The sequence below is a fragment of the Aspergillus thermomutatus genome (genome assembly GCF_002237265.1).
Source record: "Aspergillus thermomutatus strain HMR AF 39 chromosome Unknown NODE_125, whole genome shotgun sequence".
Classification (NCBI taxonomy): domain Eukaryota; kingdom Fungi; phylum Ascomycota; class Eurotiomycetes; order Eurotiales; family Aspergillaceae; genus Aspergillus; species Aspergillus thermomutatus.
In genome coordinates this window covers 66,834-84,118 of record NW_020798174.1, presented here as the reverse complement: position 1 = coordinate 84,118, position 17,285 = coordinate 66,834, and the positions used below count along the sequence as shown (strand labels likewise).

At 43.4% G+C, this 17,285-nt stretch overlaps 6 protein-coding genes across 6 annotated transcripts; 3 read left to right on the top strand and 3 right to left on the bottom strand.

Moving 5' to 3' along the window:
- Window positions 1-4,357: 4,357 nt before the first annotated feature.
- On the top strand, window positions 4,358-5,611 carry CDV56_107399 (putative C2H2 finger domain protein; the record flags this gene model as incomplete). Its single annotated transcript, XM_026761018.1, has 1 exon — window positions 4,358-5,611. The coding sequence occupies one exon, from the start codon at window positions 4,358-4,360 to the stop codon at window positions 5,609-5,611; it is 1,254 nt and encodes a 417-aa protein (XP_026613519.1).
- A 360-nt stretch (window positions 5,612-5,971) lies between these two features.
- On the bottom strand, window positions 5,972-8,098 carry CDV56_107272 (putative R3H and G-patch domain protein; the record flags this gene model as incomplete). Its single annotated transcript, XM_026760891.1, has 2 exons — window positions 5,972-6,395; window positions 6,498-8,098. The coding sequence occupies 2 exons, from the start codon at window positions 8,096-8,098 to the stop codon at window positions 5,972-5,974; spliced, it is 2,025 nt and encodes a 674-aa protein (XP_026613518.1).
- A 2,852-nt stretch (window positions 8,099-10,950) lies between these two features.
- HTB1 (histone H2B family protein) lies at window positions 10,951-11,528 on the bottom strand (the record flags this gene model as incomplete). Its single annotated transcript, XM_026760730.1, has 4 exons — window positions 10,951-11,041; window positions 11,091-11,178; window positions 11,235-11,306; window positions 11,357-11,528. The coding sequence occupies 4 exons, from the start codon at window positions 11,526-11,528 to the stop codon at window positions 10,951-10,953; spliced, it is 423 nt and encodes a 140-aa protein (XP_026613517.1).
- A 682-nt stretch (window positions 11,529-12,210) lies between these two features.
- Window positions 12,211-12,805, top strand: HTA1 (histone H2A; the record flags this gene model as incomplete). Its single annotated transcript, XM_026760671.1, has 4 exons — window positions 12,211-12,263; window positions 12,325-12,413; window positions 12,493-12,696; window positions 12,750-12,805. 4 exons carry the CDS (start codon window positions 12,211-12,213, stop codon window positions 12,803-12,805), a joined length of 402 nt encoding a protein of 133 aa, XP_026613516.1.
- A 1,814-nt stretch (window positions 12,806-14,619) lies between these two features.
- On the top strand, window positions 14,620-16,258 carry KGD2 (putative dihydrolipoamide succinyltransferase; the record flags this gene model as incomplete). Its single annotated transcript, XM_026760496.1, has 9 exons — window positions 14,620-14,719; window positions 14,767-14,822; window positions 14,887-15,222; window positions 15,310-15,702; window positions 15,757-15,816; window positions 15,865-15,919; window positions 15,972-16,039; window positions 16,088-16,159; window positions 16,214-16,258. The coding sequence occupies 9 exons, from the start codon at window positions 14,620-14,622 to the stop codon at window positions 16,256-16,258; spliced, it is 1,185 nt and encodes a 394-aa protein (XP_026613515.1).
- Window positions 16,259-16,447: 189 nt separating this feature from the next.
- CDV56_106824 (uncharacterized protein) lies at window positions 16,448-17,179 on the bottom strand (the record flags this gene model as incomplete). The annotated part of the gene is made up of 1 exon (XM_026760443.1): window positions 16,448-17,179. One exon carries the CDS (start codon window positions 17,177-17,179, stop codon window positions 16,448-16,450), a length of 732 nt encoding a protein of 243 aa, XP_026613514.1.
- Window positions 17,180-17,285: the final 106 nt, after the last annotated feature.

Genomic DNA, 17,285 nt, shown 5'->3' with positions numbered 1-17,285 from the left:
TATTAGTAGTATATAAGGTTATTAGATTACTTTTCTAATAGTTTATTTCTTTTTTTAGTTATGGTTTTTCTATATATATATTTCCTTATAACTTTATTTTTTAGATTACTAGAAGCTTTTCTTTTTTTTAGTTTTTCTTTAACTTTATAGGGATATGTTATAGGCATACTATATATATCTAGTATTATATATATTTAAGGTTGCTTATTAACCTTTTGATAATACCATAGTAACAATTAATAACTATCTTCCCCTAACCATACTGTCTCATGTATAGTGTGCGCTACCAATAATTACTTAATAATAGATTTAGATAATTAATAAAATTTATTAATAAATATAGTTAAGGAAATGCAATACTTAACTAATAATAATTTAAGATTTATAATAGACTAATAAGTAGAGGTAGGTATTTAATTAGAATAGTAAGCTAAAGGTAATAAAGGTAAGGGTTTCTTAATAAAGGAGGATGGCAGAAAGTTAGTAGAGGTGAATATATATTAACTTTCTTCCTAAAATAGAAGGTAGTATAATATATTAATATAGTTTTAATAGTAGAAGATAATTAATAGGCATAGGGAATACTACTGCTATATTACTTATTATATAAGGAATTTAATTCTAGTAAAATAAATAATTAATTAGATAGTCCTAAATTAGTTCTTAGAAAGCCAGGGATATACTACTAAATAGTAGTATATGTTATATATAAGATGGTATACTCAGGGGAAGATAGTTATATTCCTAGTAGTTAACTATCTATAGTTGATAAATAACATACAATGGCATGTGCATGTGAGTATACACACAATAATTAGTTCCTAATCTATAGAATTACTAATACCTATAGCTACTACTATAGGTACTACTAGGGTAGTAGGAATATAGGCTAGGTAGCTATAGTTTATAGCTAATATATTCCTTTCTTATTATCTTACTTATACTACTCGTTATATATAACTAGCTTTAATTTAGTCTATAATTATCTATGACTACTAGTAGTATTTCTTAAAGTTTAGGTCCTTTATAAAGTTAAAGAGTTATACTTTTATCTCCTAGCTAAGGATACTATCTATAAAGCTTTACTTTATATTATCTATCTAATTATAATCCCCCACTTCTATTAGTAATTAGTTAAAGTCTACTAGTATCTTACTAAATAGGTAATTACCTTAATATAAGCTATATAGCTATAGCCTCCTTTATATAGTTTTTATTTTAAAATATAAGGTTAAGTTAGTTAAGTATACTAATTAATATATTTATAGTTATTATAGGTAGATCTTAAATATATTAATTTATTTATAAGGTTTTTACTATAGCTATATTCCTCTTTAACCTACTAAAGGTATATTATATATAGCTAAAGGAGGAACTAATTATTACCTAGTTAATCTATAGCTTTACTACTAGCTTAGAGTAGAAGATATAATATATAGTCTTATTAATATTATTATATATCTCTATATCTAGTAGTACTAGCTTCAGTCTTCTTATTCTATTATCTACTAATATAATAGCTAGGGTAGGTACTATAGAGGTCTTACCTAATATAGGGGTAGCTACTGCCTATCATCCTTCTATCTAGTTTATTTAACTTATTACCCTTACTGACTATTATACTATTTAGGTAAGGGGGTTAGTTTATATACTACCCTACACCTATAGTTATTCCCTACTAGGTTTATCTACTATGATTAATTCTCAGGTATTATTATATACTATTAATTCTATTAATTTATCTATCTTATTAGTTCAGCTATGTCTTACTAGTTTAGTTAGGTCTTACTAGTTTAGCTAGTTCTTATTAATTTAGCTAGGTCTTACTGGTTTAGCTATATCTTTCTCTCTTCTTCTAACTATCTTAGAGTAAGTAATTTCTAATATTATAGGCTAGAAGCTGGTTAACCTATGACCTAGGTTTGGATAGTAAGAAATTACTAAAGGGTTCTAACTAGGGCCATAATAGCTAGATAAGAAAAGATATATATAAACTATAAGTAAGATTATATAACCTAGTAGGCTTATAATTTCAGTCAGAGCTAAAAGTTATTAGTGCCTGAGGCAGCTTATAAGTACTGATAGGCTCAAGCATACAGCAGGCCTTGCCCACTACACTTTCAGTATATTAAATAATATTTCTTTCTTAATAAAAGATAGATAGTAAGGAATAGGAGTTCTTAGTATAAATCCTTATAGTTATTCTAGGGGCTTCTAGACTATCTAGTTATTATTTTTAAATATTCTATAACGAAGGTAAGATATTATTGAATAATAATACCAATAGGCCAAAAAGGCATCTGGATGATGTACTCATCAGTCTAGGGTTTCATATCCATAATCATAGTGGTATCTTATTCCAACACACCCCCCTAGGTATAGTGTGTCACAGTATACCTAAACCTTCACATACTAGAGCTGTCTGGGTTGGTTCAGGCAATATAGGGTCCGTAGGCATCTATATCCACTTAGTCAGACACTAGACTATTTATAATGCACAGCCTAGGTCACATACTCCTGCGCAGTCTGAAAAGTTTCATGCCTTCTCTTAGAATTAAACCTAGGGGCTCAGGGGGTACAGGAGGCATCTAATTATGCCTGCTGTGTAGGGCAAACTGGGCTTATAACTATTGAATAATAATACTACTAGGCCAAAAAGGCGTCCAGACAATGTACTCATCAGTCTAGGGTTTCATATCCATAATCATAGTGGTATCTTATTCCAACAGATATTATTAGTTATCTTATGGGAATTCTGTCTATTTTAGAAAGTATTATACTATAGCTCTAAGAGTTGCTTTAATATATATCTAGTTATCTAGAAACCTAATATTAGTAAGGTTAGGATTCTTCTAATATTATAATATAAATATAAGCTAAGTAATAGTATCTAGATTAAAGTCTTTAGTAAAACTATAACCTATTTCTTCAAAAGACTAGAGTTATATAGCTACTAATATTAGCTACTTATCTATACTATTAGTTATATAAGTAGATAGTTTAATTAAAGAATAATAATAATTTTTTAATAATAATTTTTAATATAATAATAATTACTTAATAATAGATTTAAATCACTAATAAAATCTATTCATAAATATAGTCAAGGAAATATAATACTTAAATAATAATTTAAGGTTTATAATAGACTAATAAGTAGAGGTAGGTATCTAATAGAATAGTAAGATAAAGGTAATAAAGATAAGAGTATCTTTCTTAATAAAGAAGGAATACCAGAAAGTTAGTAGGGGCAAATATCAGGTTATATTAACTTTTTTCCTAAAATAGAAGGTGTTATAACATATTAATATGGTTTTACTTATCTATAAAAGTTAATCAATAGATATAGGGAATGCCACTACAGCATTACTTATTATATAATGATTTTAATTCTAGTAAAATAAATAATTAATTAGATAGTCCTAAATTAGTTCCTAGAAAGCTAGGGATATACTACTAAATAGTAGTATATACTATATATAAGATAGTATAGTTAGGGGAAGATAGTTATATTCCTAGTAGTTAACTATCTATAGTTAATAAATAATATATAATGGCACGTACACATGACTATGCATATAATAGGTTGGCTGACCTACTTTTAGTTACCCAAATTCCTTAGTAAGGGTCAGCTGACCTGTAGTTACTTGTTCCACCAACACAGCAACACTAGTGGACCTTTTTTTGACACTAGCTGAGCTATGTCCCTGCATTAAGAGTAGCAAGTATGCAGTGTAATCAGTAACTACCAAGGTAAAAGATCATGAAACTATTATAAATTCTAATGCCTCTCCACAGAGGAAATGGCTATAGTAAAAAAAAAAAAAGAAGATAAGTACTGCCTATTCCACACTTGATGTCTGGTGGAGACTCAGAATTTAATGTATATTGTCATTACGTACTTTTCTTTTTGTGATTTTTATCTGGGCCAGGCTGTCAATACCCTAAGATATGGGCCAATCTCAATCTACAAGTTTTCAGGAGAATGCATATTCTGCCGAACCTTCGTCTAAAGAGAGGAAGGTAGATTATTATGAACTCCTGGGGATACAACAGGATGCCTCCACAGATGAGTGAGATTATAACTTCAAAATCTGCCATGTGCCTGTTAGGCTGACATTCATCTCTTCGATTCACATCAAGAATAAGAAAAGCATACAAAAGAAAAGCTCTCGAGCTGCACCCGGATAAAAACTACGGCAATGTCGAAGCTGCAACAAAACTATTTGCAGAAATTCAATCTGCATATCAAGTTCTTTCAGATCCTCAGGAGCGTGCATGGTATGATACTCACCAAGATGCATTTCTGGGTCGCGATGGGCAGCCAGGTAGTAGTGAATACTGCTATGATAGCCGGATGACAACGTCCGGTGACATCTTGAAGCTGTTCTCCAAGTTCAGTCCTCGAATGGATTTTTCGGATTCCCCATCTGGATTCTACGGCGGCCTTCGAGCGGTATTCAGCCGGCTTGCTCTCGAGGAAGAAATGGCATGTCGCGCAGAAAATTTGGAATTTGTCGACTATCCGACTTTCGGGTCACAAAGTGATACTTTTGAAGATGTCGTACGGCCCTTCTATGCCGTCTGGAGCAGCTTCTCAACCAAGAAATCATTCGCCTGGAAAGATATTTACCGTTATTCCGAGGCTCCAGATCGTCGCGTGCGCAGATTGATGGAGAAAGAAAATAAGCGACTGAGAGAGGAGGGTATCCGCGAATTTAACGAAGCTGTTAGATCGCTTGTGGGCTTTGTTAAAAAGAGGGATCCGCGCTATAAAAGTGGCATCCAAAGCGAAGCGCAGCGCCGGGAGCTCCTCCGCCAAACAGCCGCTGCACAAGCTGCCAAATCAAGAGCAGTGAATCAAGCAAAGCTGCGTGAGCATGTTATACCAGACTGGGCGAAGTCAGAAGAGGCCGAGAAAGAGAATCCGGATAGTTCTGAATCTGAACTCGAGCGGTTCGAGTGCATCGTTTGCCGGAAAGCTTTTAAGAGCCTGAACCAATTCAACGCACATGAACGTAGCAAGAAACACGTTAAGGCCATCAAACAGCTTCGCTGGGAGATGAGAGCAGAGAATGAGTCCCTCAATCTTGACCAGTATATGGCGCCATACAGTGACCATGCTCAGTTAGAGCAATGCAATGACGGCTCAGCAGCTTCCTCCTTCGGCCATGAAGAGAGTGGTGAGGTCCAAGGTGGACACAATGCTGATACTGATCAAAACATTGCGCCCGTCATGCAAGACACACAAGATGAATATCGCCGTGCATTCACGAAAGCTGATAACATATCTCCTGTGAGATATGCTAGCGACGAGTCGAGCGAAACCATTTTCGATCCCACGGGCTCGGACGATGTGTCTGAGAGGGAAGACGATACTGTGGATTTACTATCTCAACAATTGTCAGCCTCCGGCTTGGGTCAGAATCCATCGACTGAAATCAAAAAAATTGGCAAAGCCAAACAGAAGCGCGCTCGGAAAGCGGCTCGGCAGGCTCTGGGTCACTCTCCCGAGTTGATTTGTACCACCTGCAATGCTGTCTTTCCGTCCAAAACTCAGCTTTTTACACACTTAAGAAAGTACGGCCATGCCCAGCCGCCAACAAGGTAGCAAAGACTAGCATTATGACCTAACACTTCACGCTAGGTGACTGTTATTGATCTTCATCTGTTCGTTCGCTCATCCGTCTCATAGTGAGAGAGTTATGTTGACCAATATGTTGTGAACGTCATAGTTTAGCGGACAATCATAGTCACAAATACAATAATTGCCTTGTTGAATATGTCATAAAGCATTCTAGCAGAGACACTTCTCTGATTCATTCCATCCATCATCTCATGGAAGGAGTTTAAGAACGTTGACAAGCTTGTTTGGTGTGGAAACTTATATCACTGTTGGAGGAGGTCCACCACTTAGCCTTAGACAACCATATAAGATGTAACTAGGGCTTATACAATCGCTCGAAACTATCTACCCCAGGCCAGCCTTGGAATTCTTCACGACATGCGCAACCGGCAACAGAATGCCTTTGTTATTTATGGCACCGAGCGGGGTTCCCAAACTCCATCCCATCCTTTCGAGCATGGCTCTTCCCTTGTTTTCCGCTCCAATTTCCGGTGCTGATGCTCCAACGACGTCGCCTTCCATGTAGCTGACAGAGGATGTAGGGCGACCACGGGGAGCCTTTGCCGGTTTCTTGTTGTTCTGGGACCGTGACTTGGGGCCACGGTGAGAGAATTGCGCTTTCGAGAATATTTTGTCGACCTGTATGATTGTTTTCTGTGTATACCTCGGGGTGCGGGAGATCTTGTAAAGCATGGGAAACCTGGACGACCCTTTGCCGCGGGACTGCGATTTGAGTGACAGTGCGTCTGCCATGTCATGCACAAACTTCCTGTAATGTTTAGACATGGGTGGAAGAGACAAACTGAACAAAGCCCCGGTTTCAGCACTCTAACTTTATGACTTTCAATTCCGGCTATAGGGAAACTCATACCTGTCTTTCGACGATAGCAAGAAATTGCGCATTTCCGATTTCAGATCCTCGACATCAAAGCCACTTGAATACTTCGCTCTGAGATCAGGCGCATTTGCATTTCGACCGAGTAGGCCTTCAGCACGAAGCTCTTCTCTCTTCTGTTTCCTTGTCTTTTTCTTCTCTCTGTCATTCCGCCATGCCCGTTTCAGTTCCAATTCCAACTCGCTATCAGATAATGACAGATCAAAAGCAGGCTGCTTCCCTTTCGTTTTGTTCCGCAGGCTGGGTCTGTTGAAGTCCATTATATCGAATCCATAAAATGGGTCCGACTCCAATGCATCGGCAAAGGCGGTTGCCGAAACAAAATATTCTTCTTTTGCTTTACTGCGGTTACGGTGCGACCGAGACCGATAACTGCTCTCTCTCTCGGTCTCCGAGTGCTCGCAACGCTCAGCTTCACTTTCAAGGACAAACCCATCGATTTCTTTCGTTTCAGTATCACTGCATGCGGAAGAGCTCGTGGAGCTATGGGCCTCGTCCGTTGAACTCGTGCAGAGCACCCCGAATCCATTTGTTTTAGCAGTAAATCCTGGCGTCTTCAGTATGTGTTGAGTGTTTGAATGTAGTCGACTGAGCATAGGTCTGGAAGTCAGGCCGTGATCCTTCTCAACTTCGCATTCAGCCAACATTTGACCGCGTTCACGTAGGATTATTTCCTCCTCGTTGTTTGCTGACTCGGAATAGTTGCCATTGATTGGTTCAGCGGAGACAAGCGCAGACGCCAGCCTGGTAATTTGACCGTTGCCGGACTCGGTACTTGTACTGCGATACAAATCAGTCCACTGATAAGATTCTTCGTAGTCATCGTCAATATTCGCGATGTAATCGGCCAATATGTCATTTTCTTCGTCTTCGAGAAGTTTCGTATAGTTCTTCCTGGTTGATGGGCGCCTGGAATTGAAGGGTATGAAATCAACACTCTCACTAATGGCGCGCGGCTGTATTCGTTCGATTCGCGCTGTCAGTGACAATTTCGTGGTATGCAGTTGGTCCGCCGTCGTGTTTCCTGTCGTGGGACATGATTGGATCGGTATTTCGTGGCTGTGATGTGATCGCCATGGCTGCCTTAAGCAATTATGCTGGGTGCTACTTTCGTGTCCTCGGCGACAGTCGGAGTTTTCATGCTCTTCTTGACGAGCAGGGCTCCTAGCGTTGTGTTGCCTGGGTGGCCTTGATATCGGAGATCGGATTCTGTCTGGTGGTCCTCGAGCGTACTCTGTTTTATGGTGCCGGCCAGTAAACACTATTTCGTCCTCGCTGGTGTTGTCCCCTGCGGAGGTGATGTGGTCTGTATGCTCGGTATATGTGGGAATCTCCCCATCCGGGGCAATAATAGCAGGGTGCGGATATCCCATGGACTCTTCGTTGCATGCTTGTTCTGGGGGCAATTCAAGTGGTGTCATTGCTATTTCCTCGTGTTGCATGTTGTCCAAAGAATCCAGTTGTTTCTCTTCATTTTGTTGTAGTCCTGCACTCACAAACTGCACTGCCTGGTGACGAAAATTAGTACCCGTCCGCCATATATTGCGCCCCTCTGTGTTTCGTGCTTCTTGCTGCATGGTGAGCTGGTGTTGTCTGTGAGCTGCAACCAGTCAGTCGGTTATGGTCAGTTAATTATATGCGAGGTGATGGACCTGTGTGGGACATTTTTGTCGCGGCCTTCTGGTTGTTCCTGCGTACTTTCGCCTTGCTGTGGCGAGCCATGTCTTCCACCCTTTTCCCTTCGGTGCTATTACGGTGGTATAATCGATTCTCTGAGCGTGCTCTCTTCGGCTCAATATCAAAGCTCTCCTTTACACTGAGTAGCGCGCTGACATTGTGGCTTTTCCGAATGTATTCCACACAGGTTTTTATATGTTAAAAAATCTCTGCCTGCTGGGTTCTCTTAAAAGATGGAACTTGGTGGTGCCAAGATTTGACATTGAAGGCGGTGTATGGAGTCTCGTAAGCATGTGACGTATTTACCCTTGTATCCTTATCTACGTGGTGACAGCCTCCTATGACGGGAGTATGTCATTGGGTTCTTTTCGAGGCTTGTATGACTTTACTGATCACTACCTATGTAATCGCCATAAGCTATGAATATTTTCTGGATTGTGTGGTCAAGTAGCTGGCCATGCGCTGTAGGATGTAATATGCCACTCCCACTACGGCAGTCGAGAGAGAGATTATATATATGTGCACGTATACAGCCGTTCTCGTGACTGCTACAGTATGACGGAACCCCTCATTAAGGCACAACAATCATTGGGGACCTAGAAACAGGTAGCCACTACTCCGTACTGACCATAAATCACCATATCAATAACAGTTGACTAAACACAGCTGTATGTCTGTCCCCTACACAGCTACACCTTTTTTGATACTAATAGGTCACTAGGGTGAACCTTCATATACCAATGTGCATAGGCAGCAGATCAACATCGACGTGAGACAAATACCAACATTCAAAAGCAAAGTATTCAGTCAGAGCGCCCCTCAGCACTTCGCAGAGACCGCCATACAAGCCTTGTCAAAACGCCATTCAAAATGAACGGAGTAGACATGGAACGTTGCAAGCGAATTATACAATATATCTGGGACCCTGCACCCAGGAATGACCAACCAGGAAACCCCATATGGTGCCTGGGAACAAAATATGTAACAGATGGTACTGAGAGAGACAATAGGCGCACCGGTAAGCCTCGCCAGATACAAAAGTAGTTGTTTCTCTTCAGGCTCATGCGTCCATAGCATCGCCCAAATCAATGCGACTGGCAAACGAAGAAGGACCAAACCAGCTAAACCCAAAGGCTACAATGCCGGGCCAATTAGACGAACAGGGCTGGCCTGAATCGTTTCTTCTCGACTTCGAATCAAGGATCTGGATTACCTACAGATCCAACTTTCCCCTAATACCGAAGCCTATCAAACAGGATGCGTACTCCGCAATGACATTGAGCGTGCGACTGAGAAGCCAGCTTGTGGACCAACAAGGATTCACATCTGACACAGGATGGGGTTGCATGATAAGGTCAGGGCAAAGTCTTCTGGCGAACGCGATGTCGATATTGCTACTCGGCCGAGGTATCAACCAACGTCAAACCTTTCACCAATAGCTCCAGTATTTCAAGCCGCAGTGAGCTAACTTGCCCATAGGTTGGCGTCGGGGAATCAACACTGAAGGGGAGGCTCGGCTCTTGTCACAGTTCGCAGATCACCCGGATGCACCGTTCTCAATACATCGGTTTGTCCAGCATGGTGCCGAGTTCTGTAACAAATATCCCGGGGAATGGTTCGGGCCCTCCGCAACCGCCAGATGCATACAGTATGTCTCAATTACATCGGACCATCAACGTAGCTCACATATGAGTCTAGGGCCCTTGTGTCTCAACATGGAAGCCTCGATCTTGGTGTTTACATGACCGATGATACAGCGGATGTACACGAAGATAAATTCCTGGATGCTGCCCACGACGAAAGAGGGTCTTTCAGGCCCACGCTGATATTAATTGGGACGCGACTGGGAATCGATCGTATTACTCCCGTGTATTGGGACGCGTTAAAGACCACATTGCAACTCCCCCAATCCGTGGGAATTGCAGGGTACGTTTTCACTGAACAGATCGAAGGACTGCCGGACCAGAAGTGACCAATTTAGCAGTGGACGCCCGTCAGCATCGCATTACTTCGTCGGTGTTCAAGGGTCACACCTATTTTACCTTGACCCTCATCAGACCCGCCCAGCGTTGCCACATCACAGTATCGATGAACCTTACGCAGATGAAGAAATCGAAACTTATCATACTCGACGCCTCAGGAGAATACACATTCGAGACATGGATCCAAGCATGCTTATCGGCTTCATTATCAAAGATAAAGAAGACTGGGCACACTGGAAGAGCGGGGTATCTGCTCAGGGGAAACCTATCGTACATGTGCTTAGCGAGTCAGACACTACTGTCTTCCAGGGCCGTGAAGGGGCGATCGATGAGGTAGAGGTTTTGGATGATGAGTGAAAGAACACAGCGAATGGTCCGCGATATGGCAAGTATGAAACCCGAACCGATCGAGAATGTTTCTATTTATTCCCAATTCTATCAATTCGAAGCGAATGACTGTCCAGGAGAATATGTTGCATAAAGCAAGTGAGATTCCGATTTATGGCGGGGGAAGGAAAATCGTGCAACCAGCCCCTAAAATCCGAGTTATGTTACACCGCATTCTCGTCCCGAATGAACCATGAACACATTTAACCCAAGGGCATCAGGGCAAAAAATAAAGAAAAAAAGCAAAATCAAACCATCCCATGACACATTAAAAGATCCTCAAACACCCTGTAACCCACCGCCTCAAAACCATGAAGATAAGGAGGCAGTAAAAATGACAATCCCGAGAAACAAACACAAGGGAAAAGAAACAAGCGAAATGCCTATTTGGCAGAAGAAGAGTACTTCGTGACAGCCTTAGTGCCTTCCGAAACGGCGTGCTTCGCCAACTCACCAGGGAGGATGAGCCGAACACTTGAAAACAATTAGTGCAATTCATATAGTAGATAGGGGCATCACTCACGAAGTCTGGATCTCCCTCGACGAGATGGTCGATTTCTTGTTGTAAGCAGCGAGTTTCGAAGCCTCTGTAGCGACGCGCTCAAAGATATCTGGAATGGATCAGAATACACTCGGCATCAAAAAGGTTTCCAGGAGTGGGAAATACCGTTGACAAAAGAGTTCAGAATAGACATGGCACGAGTCGAAATACCAGTGTCGGGATGAACTTGCTTGAGAACTGCAACGTGATAAGCCTCCGCACCACATATAACTAGTAATATTACTTACCCTTGTAGATGTAAGAGGAGTAGGTTTCCTTCCTGGTCTTGCCACGCTTCTTCTTGTCGCCAGAGGCAGCAGCAGCGGTCTTCTTGCCCGCTTCCTTCTTCTCAGCAGGAGCCTTTCCAGCGGGCGCCTTGCCACCAGTGCTAGGCTTCTTCTCGGCAGCTTTGGGAGGCATTTTTGTGAATAGAAGATTATCGAAAAAAAAAGTTATCGAGCAAGTAGAATTAGAGAGAACAGATTGTGGTTGCGTTGAGAGAACTGGAGGTCCGAATGTTGTGCAGATGGATTGAGAAGGAAGATGAGAATAATGGAGACGCGGTGACGAGGGAGGCGCGCTACTTATACCAGCCTCTGAAACCCAGTTGATCTGAAGTGCGCGAAAGAGACAGAATTTCAATACAGTCACAGCTTGGTATGATCTGTATGATTAAAGCAAGGTAAATATGTTGAACTACTATGGACACTAGGGCGGAGCTATGCCAAGACGGCTGTAATAATTATTACACTAAAATATTACAGCACTTAACTTGATTTGGAACACAAACACTATGCTAGGCCACACAGATCATAGCTCACATATGTAGCCAAGCTATTGGAGCGCTGAACCATGATCTTTTTGGTGATTGGTCAGCCCCGCTAAGCGAGAGGTGATCTGAACGGTGTTTGGGCAGGCCAACGTCACCCTGAGCGCGTCATTATAAATCTCCTGGACTTCCTCGCGCTGACCATCCATTCTTCTGGTTTACCTCAACGACTATCCACTTACTACACGTCAACCGCGTCGCTTTCTCAAAAAACCATCCACTCCACCACAACCATTACAACGGTTTTAGACCTTGACCACTTGATCAGACAAAATGACTGGAGGCAAATCCGGAGGCAAAGCCAGCGGCAGCAAGAACGCGCAGTCGTAAGACCACCCACCCCATTTCCCATCAACATCCCGAGCCGTGCTGACATCTCGACTTTAGGCGCTCTTCGAAGGCCGGTCTTGCCTTTCCCGTTGGTCGTGTTCACCGTCTGCTGCGCAAGGGCAACTACGCTCAACGTGTTGGTGCTGGTAAGGCTTTTCCCGATTTAGCTCATTGTCTTTGCCTTTGGGCGCCCTCGGTCCTGACCATAGTATCTTTTGTATATAGGCGCTCCGGTTTACTTGGCCGCTGTTCTTGAGTATCTCGCCGCTGAAATTCTGGAGTTGGCTGGCAACGCTGCCCGTGACAACAAGAAGACTCGTATCATTCCTCGCCATCTCCAGCTTGCCATTCGCAATGATGAGGAATTGAACAAGCTGCTTGGACATGTCACAATTGCGCAGGGTGGTGTCTTGCCCAACATCCACCAAAGTAAGTTTTGCCCTTGGGTTTCGCCTTGGTGGTATTTTCTAACCAAATTTCAGACCTTCTACCCAAGAAGACTCCCAAGAGTGGAAAGGGTCCTAGCCAGGAGCTTTAATTGTCCTATTTTTCTTTCTTTCTTGTTCGGGTTTTTCTCAAACGGCGTGCTTTGGTTTCTCATGATGTGATAACGGGGTTCTGGACTGGGCACAATTATGGCTCTGTTTTTTATGCTTTGATTTATGGTTGTACATTATGCTTACGGGCATTGAATGATACCGACAGCTTTCTTAATGGAATTTGGCTCTCGGAGACTAGGAAAATCTCAGTATATCTGATGCGAAGTAAACTTAAGGCCTGCAGCTTAGTTTTTACAATACGTCACTTAAGCGTCTCTGGGCTTTCAGGAACATAATTGTTAAAGCAACGTCCAGGGTACAAGTCCCGAGGTATGTTACTGAAAGGTCATGTCTATCGAGTACGGAACCCATTGTTCTGTAACTTCGACTAATTGAGGCAAATATATGGATCCGGTACGCCGTCCCAGCTTAGTGGGCATCCGCATGTTGAGAAGCATCTAAGACGTATGTCAGACGAGGCAAAATCGACAGGTCAAATGACGCAACGTACAAGGTAACTGCCGAGCAGGAAGGTTTCTCTCGTATTTACTGCCTAGAAGACATTATCAGTCAATTGCGCAAGATGCAGCCCTTTTTCTAACTTAGCAGACTTACCACCTGGGGCAGTAGGTGCGCGATACGGATCCGGGTGTTTCCAGGTTTCCAGTAATTTCTCAGTTTCGCGGAGTAGCACCTGCCAGATTTGTTTGTATAAGTTGATGACTTGGGCTTGTTCAACGGCCAAAGAATTGCTGGGGCCAGAGGGAGTTTACTCTTTGTTGACGAGGATCACGGATGTCCTTATTTGCCTCAAAGAGTGACCGAATATACACAGCTTGTCCTCGCCATACGTGTCTGTGAACTGCCCAGTCAAGGGCAAGCTTGAGACTCCGTCGGTAGAGTGACCTGGAAAGCGAATTGAGATTAGCAAAGCAGCTTATTCTTCCTTCTGAGAGCAACTTACGCAACGGCGTTGGCAGACATGATTGCTATCTGTCAAAGTTGTAGGGGAAGAAGACACGAGGATATGAGACGCCGACTGCACAGAGACGCTAGCTGAAGGAAGAATTTGGGAATTTCCAGTGATTGTTCGAAATCCTGACCACTTAATACAGGCTTGAGCTGCGTCTCTAGTGAATTTGATAGGGTGCGCTGAATCTGCCACGTTGGTCTTTACGGAAAGCCCGAACAAGCGTAATAATAATACTCCGTCATCTGCCGGGCGCATGGAATACAGATGATGTCCGTGTGCTGTTGAGGGAAATTCCGGTTCTTTCGGCCCGGGGTTGAGCTTTCGTCGCTGGTCATACGCTAACTTAAGTTCCGTCAGTTTGCTATTCTGTACTTCCGCACTACAACGTCGAGTGAAGACGTATTGAACAGGTTTTCAGTAGGTTATTTTGGGGCCAAAGGTTTCCTCTCTACTCAGACCAGACAATCGCGTCATATTCTCCTGCTGGTGAATTCTTATTTACCACCCAACCGAATCGGGTGAAATATGGCGTCTAGGTTACCATTTCACCGTCTATCCGAGCTACACCTGAGGTCTATTCCTCGAACAGCTCAATGCTCCCGCTTGCCTTGCATTGGTGCTCGCAGGAGTATTACCTCTTTTGCGCTTAGAAGGCATAAGGCTGGCGCGGTTTTGCTGCATGTTTCGTCCCCAGGGTAAGGACATCGGAGGTTCACGTTCATTTACTTGCTCTGGCTGACCGTGGACTTTCCATAGAGCCAATGTACCCCGGAGCAGTCTCGCCCGCCTCGGAGGCTATCAGATCAGAACTTACGGTATCGCGCTTTGCTTTACTTTCTAATGGCGTTCTTCGCTGATCTCGCTGCAGCTGATACCATTGTAAAGGTCCCTCAGATGGCAGAATCTATCACCGAGGGTACATTGAAGCAATTTTCGAAGCGTAAGAATATCGACCCTTTTGCTAATCTTTCACTTACCGTTCGGCAGAGGTGGGCGATTACGTCGAGCGGGACGAAGAAATCGCTACAATCGAGACCGACAAGGTAGGGTTGCAGCGAATGTCACATACTGTCCTCATTACTTGAAAGTTTTGCCAACCCATTGCAGATCGACGTATCAGTCAATGCGCCTGAGTCTGGAACTATTAAGGAGCTCCTCGTGAACGAAGAGGACACTGTAACGGTTGGGCAGGACTTGGTCAAACTCGAACTAGGTGGCGCTCCTGGGCCAAAAGAGGAGACAGCTGCTGAGAAGCCGAAGGAGCCCGCAGATGTCGAGAAGCGCCCCCCTGCTGAGTCCAACAAGCCACAAGCTTCAGAGCCCCCCAAAGCTCCATCGCCTCCGCCTGAATTGCCCCCTACTTCCAAGCCACAGCCTCCTGCTCCTAAGCCAGAAACTCCTTCCGACGTTAAATCGAGCTTCGGAGGTCGTGAGGAACGCAGGGTGCGTCCAAAGTTCCCTTTAACATCTGTTTTGTCTCTCTGACACTCGCTAACTCGCGGCTCTTTTGTTACTTTTTTTGGGTAATAGGTGAAAATGAATAGAATGAGGTTGAGAATAGCCGAGCGCCTGAAGCAGTCCCAGAACACCGCTGCCTCACTGACTACCTTCAACGAAGTTGACATGTCATCCCTCATGGAATTTCGAAAACTCTACAAGGATGATGTATTGAAGAAAACTGGTGTCAAGCTTGGCTTCATGAGCGCTTTTTCTCGTGCCTGTGTCCTAGCTATGAAAGACGTCCCCGCCGTTAACGCATCAATCGAAGGCCCCAATGGTGGTGATACCATTGTTTACCGCGACTACGTTGACATCAGTGTGGCCGTTGCTACTGAGAAGGGCCTTGTGACACCTGTTGTCCGTAACGTTGAAACCATGGATCTCGTCGGAATTGAAAAGTCCATTGCAGACCTTGGCAAGAAGGTCAGTAGTATCATGCGACAGGCTTGCATCGTGCGAGACTGATCTTTTTTTTAGGCACGGGACAACAAGTTGACGATCGAGGATATGGCTGGTGGCACTTTCACTATTAGCAACGTAAGCAGCATGATTATTGAGGTGATAAAAGCATTGACATTTTTCTAGGGTGGTGTTTTCGGCTCTTTGATGGGCACTCCAATCATCAACTTGCCCCAGACAGGTCTGTGCTCTCACCCTGGTTCTTTTCGGAATGAATTTCTGACTTTTCGAAGCTGTTCTTGGACTCCATGCTATCAAGGACCGGCCAGCAGTTGTGAACGGTAAAGTGGAAATTCGTCCAGTATGTCATTGCCAGCCTCGACTTGATATCAGACGTTAACATTTCCAGATGATGTATCTTGCCCTGACCTATGATCATCGACTTTTGGATGGACGAGAGGCGGTCACTTTCCTTGTCAAGGTTCGTTCATTTTCTTGGTTATTTGACACGTTCGGCTGATTATGATTTCCTCAGGTCAAGGAATACATTGAAGATCCTCGTCGGATGTTGCTCGGCTAGTGACCTTTATGCTCGTCTAAGGGCACCTACTGCTCCTCTGTTTGTAAAATACGGCATTCACAATACACTTCGTTCAGATTGCTCCCGATGCCCCTTGTTTGGCTATCAGTATAATTTATGAATAGCAGTTCATGCGCTCGAAGTGAGAAACGTGCCATGTTGATTGTAGTCTTTATGACAGAAGTATTATCATCGCAGTCCGACCTTAGCTTTCAGCCTCTGTGTTTCCGCTCGGCTCAGTCCATATAGTTTCCCTCTCTCAAGCTGTAACAGAAGGGGGGGGTTCAAGCGTCTCATGAGATCGAGCAGGAACTCGATAATGATGGTTCCGAGTTGATGTGTATGCAGATGTTTCAATGTGGTTTCCAGGTGCCTGGACGGGAGGACCCCGAGCGGTGGCTGTAGGTACGTTTCGTACTTATCAGCCACTTGTTGCCATTCAGGCGTTTTTCTTACAGTCTCTGGTACTTGATCTATTAATTCATGAAACGTGTCGGACGTTGTGATCCCATAAGATTCATGTTTCTCGGACGCGGCCTTGAGCATGAGCTGGGCTGCAATATCGGCCCAGTTAGTGTCTGACACATGGTCATTTGCGACGATGCACAGAGAGATGAATGCATAAACCATGGCAGGAGGGATGTCCAGTCTTGGTTGGGTACGGTTGTTGTTCGTATAAATGTGAGGTCTCTGGACCTCGGGTTTCAAGTGTGGTGGGAAGACTTGACGTTCAGTTGTGACCGCGAATCCTTCCTTCTGCTCCCCGAATCCACGCCGTAATGATTGATTGTCTGCTGATACGTTATGGCATTGAATCTGATTGCATGTAGTGATGAATTCGAGAAGCTGAAGCTTGATGCGCATGTCCTGGGAAAGTGTCTCGGCATGTATCAGCATCGGTGTCAGGGCTAGTGTGAGCATGATGAGACGGTGTCCATGGTCAGCGCAATCTTTGGTGCTTACGAAGGTGCTTGTATTCCAACATACTATTGACTGTTTGGATCAACCAATTGGTATTCTGGTCCTT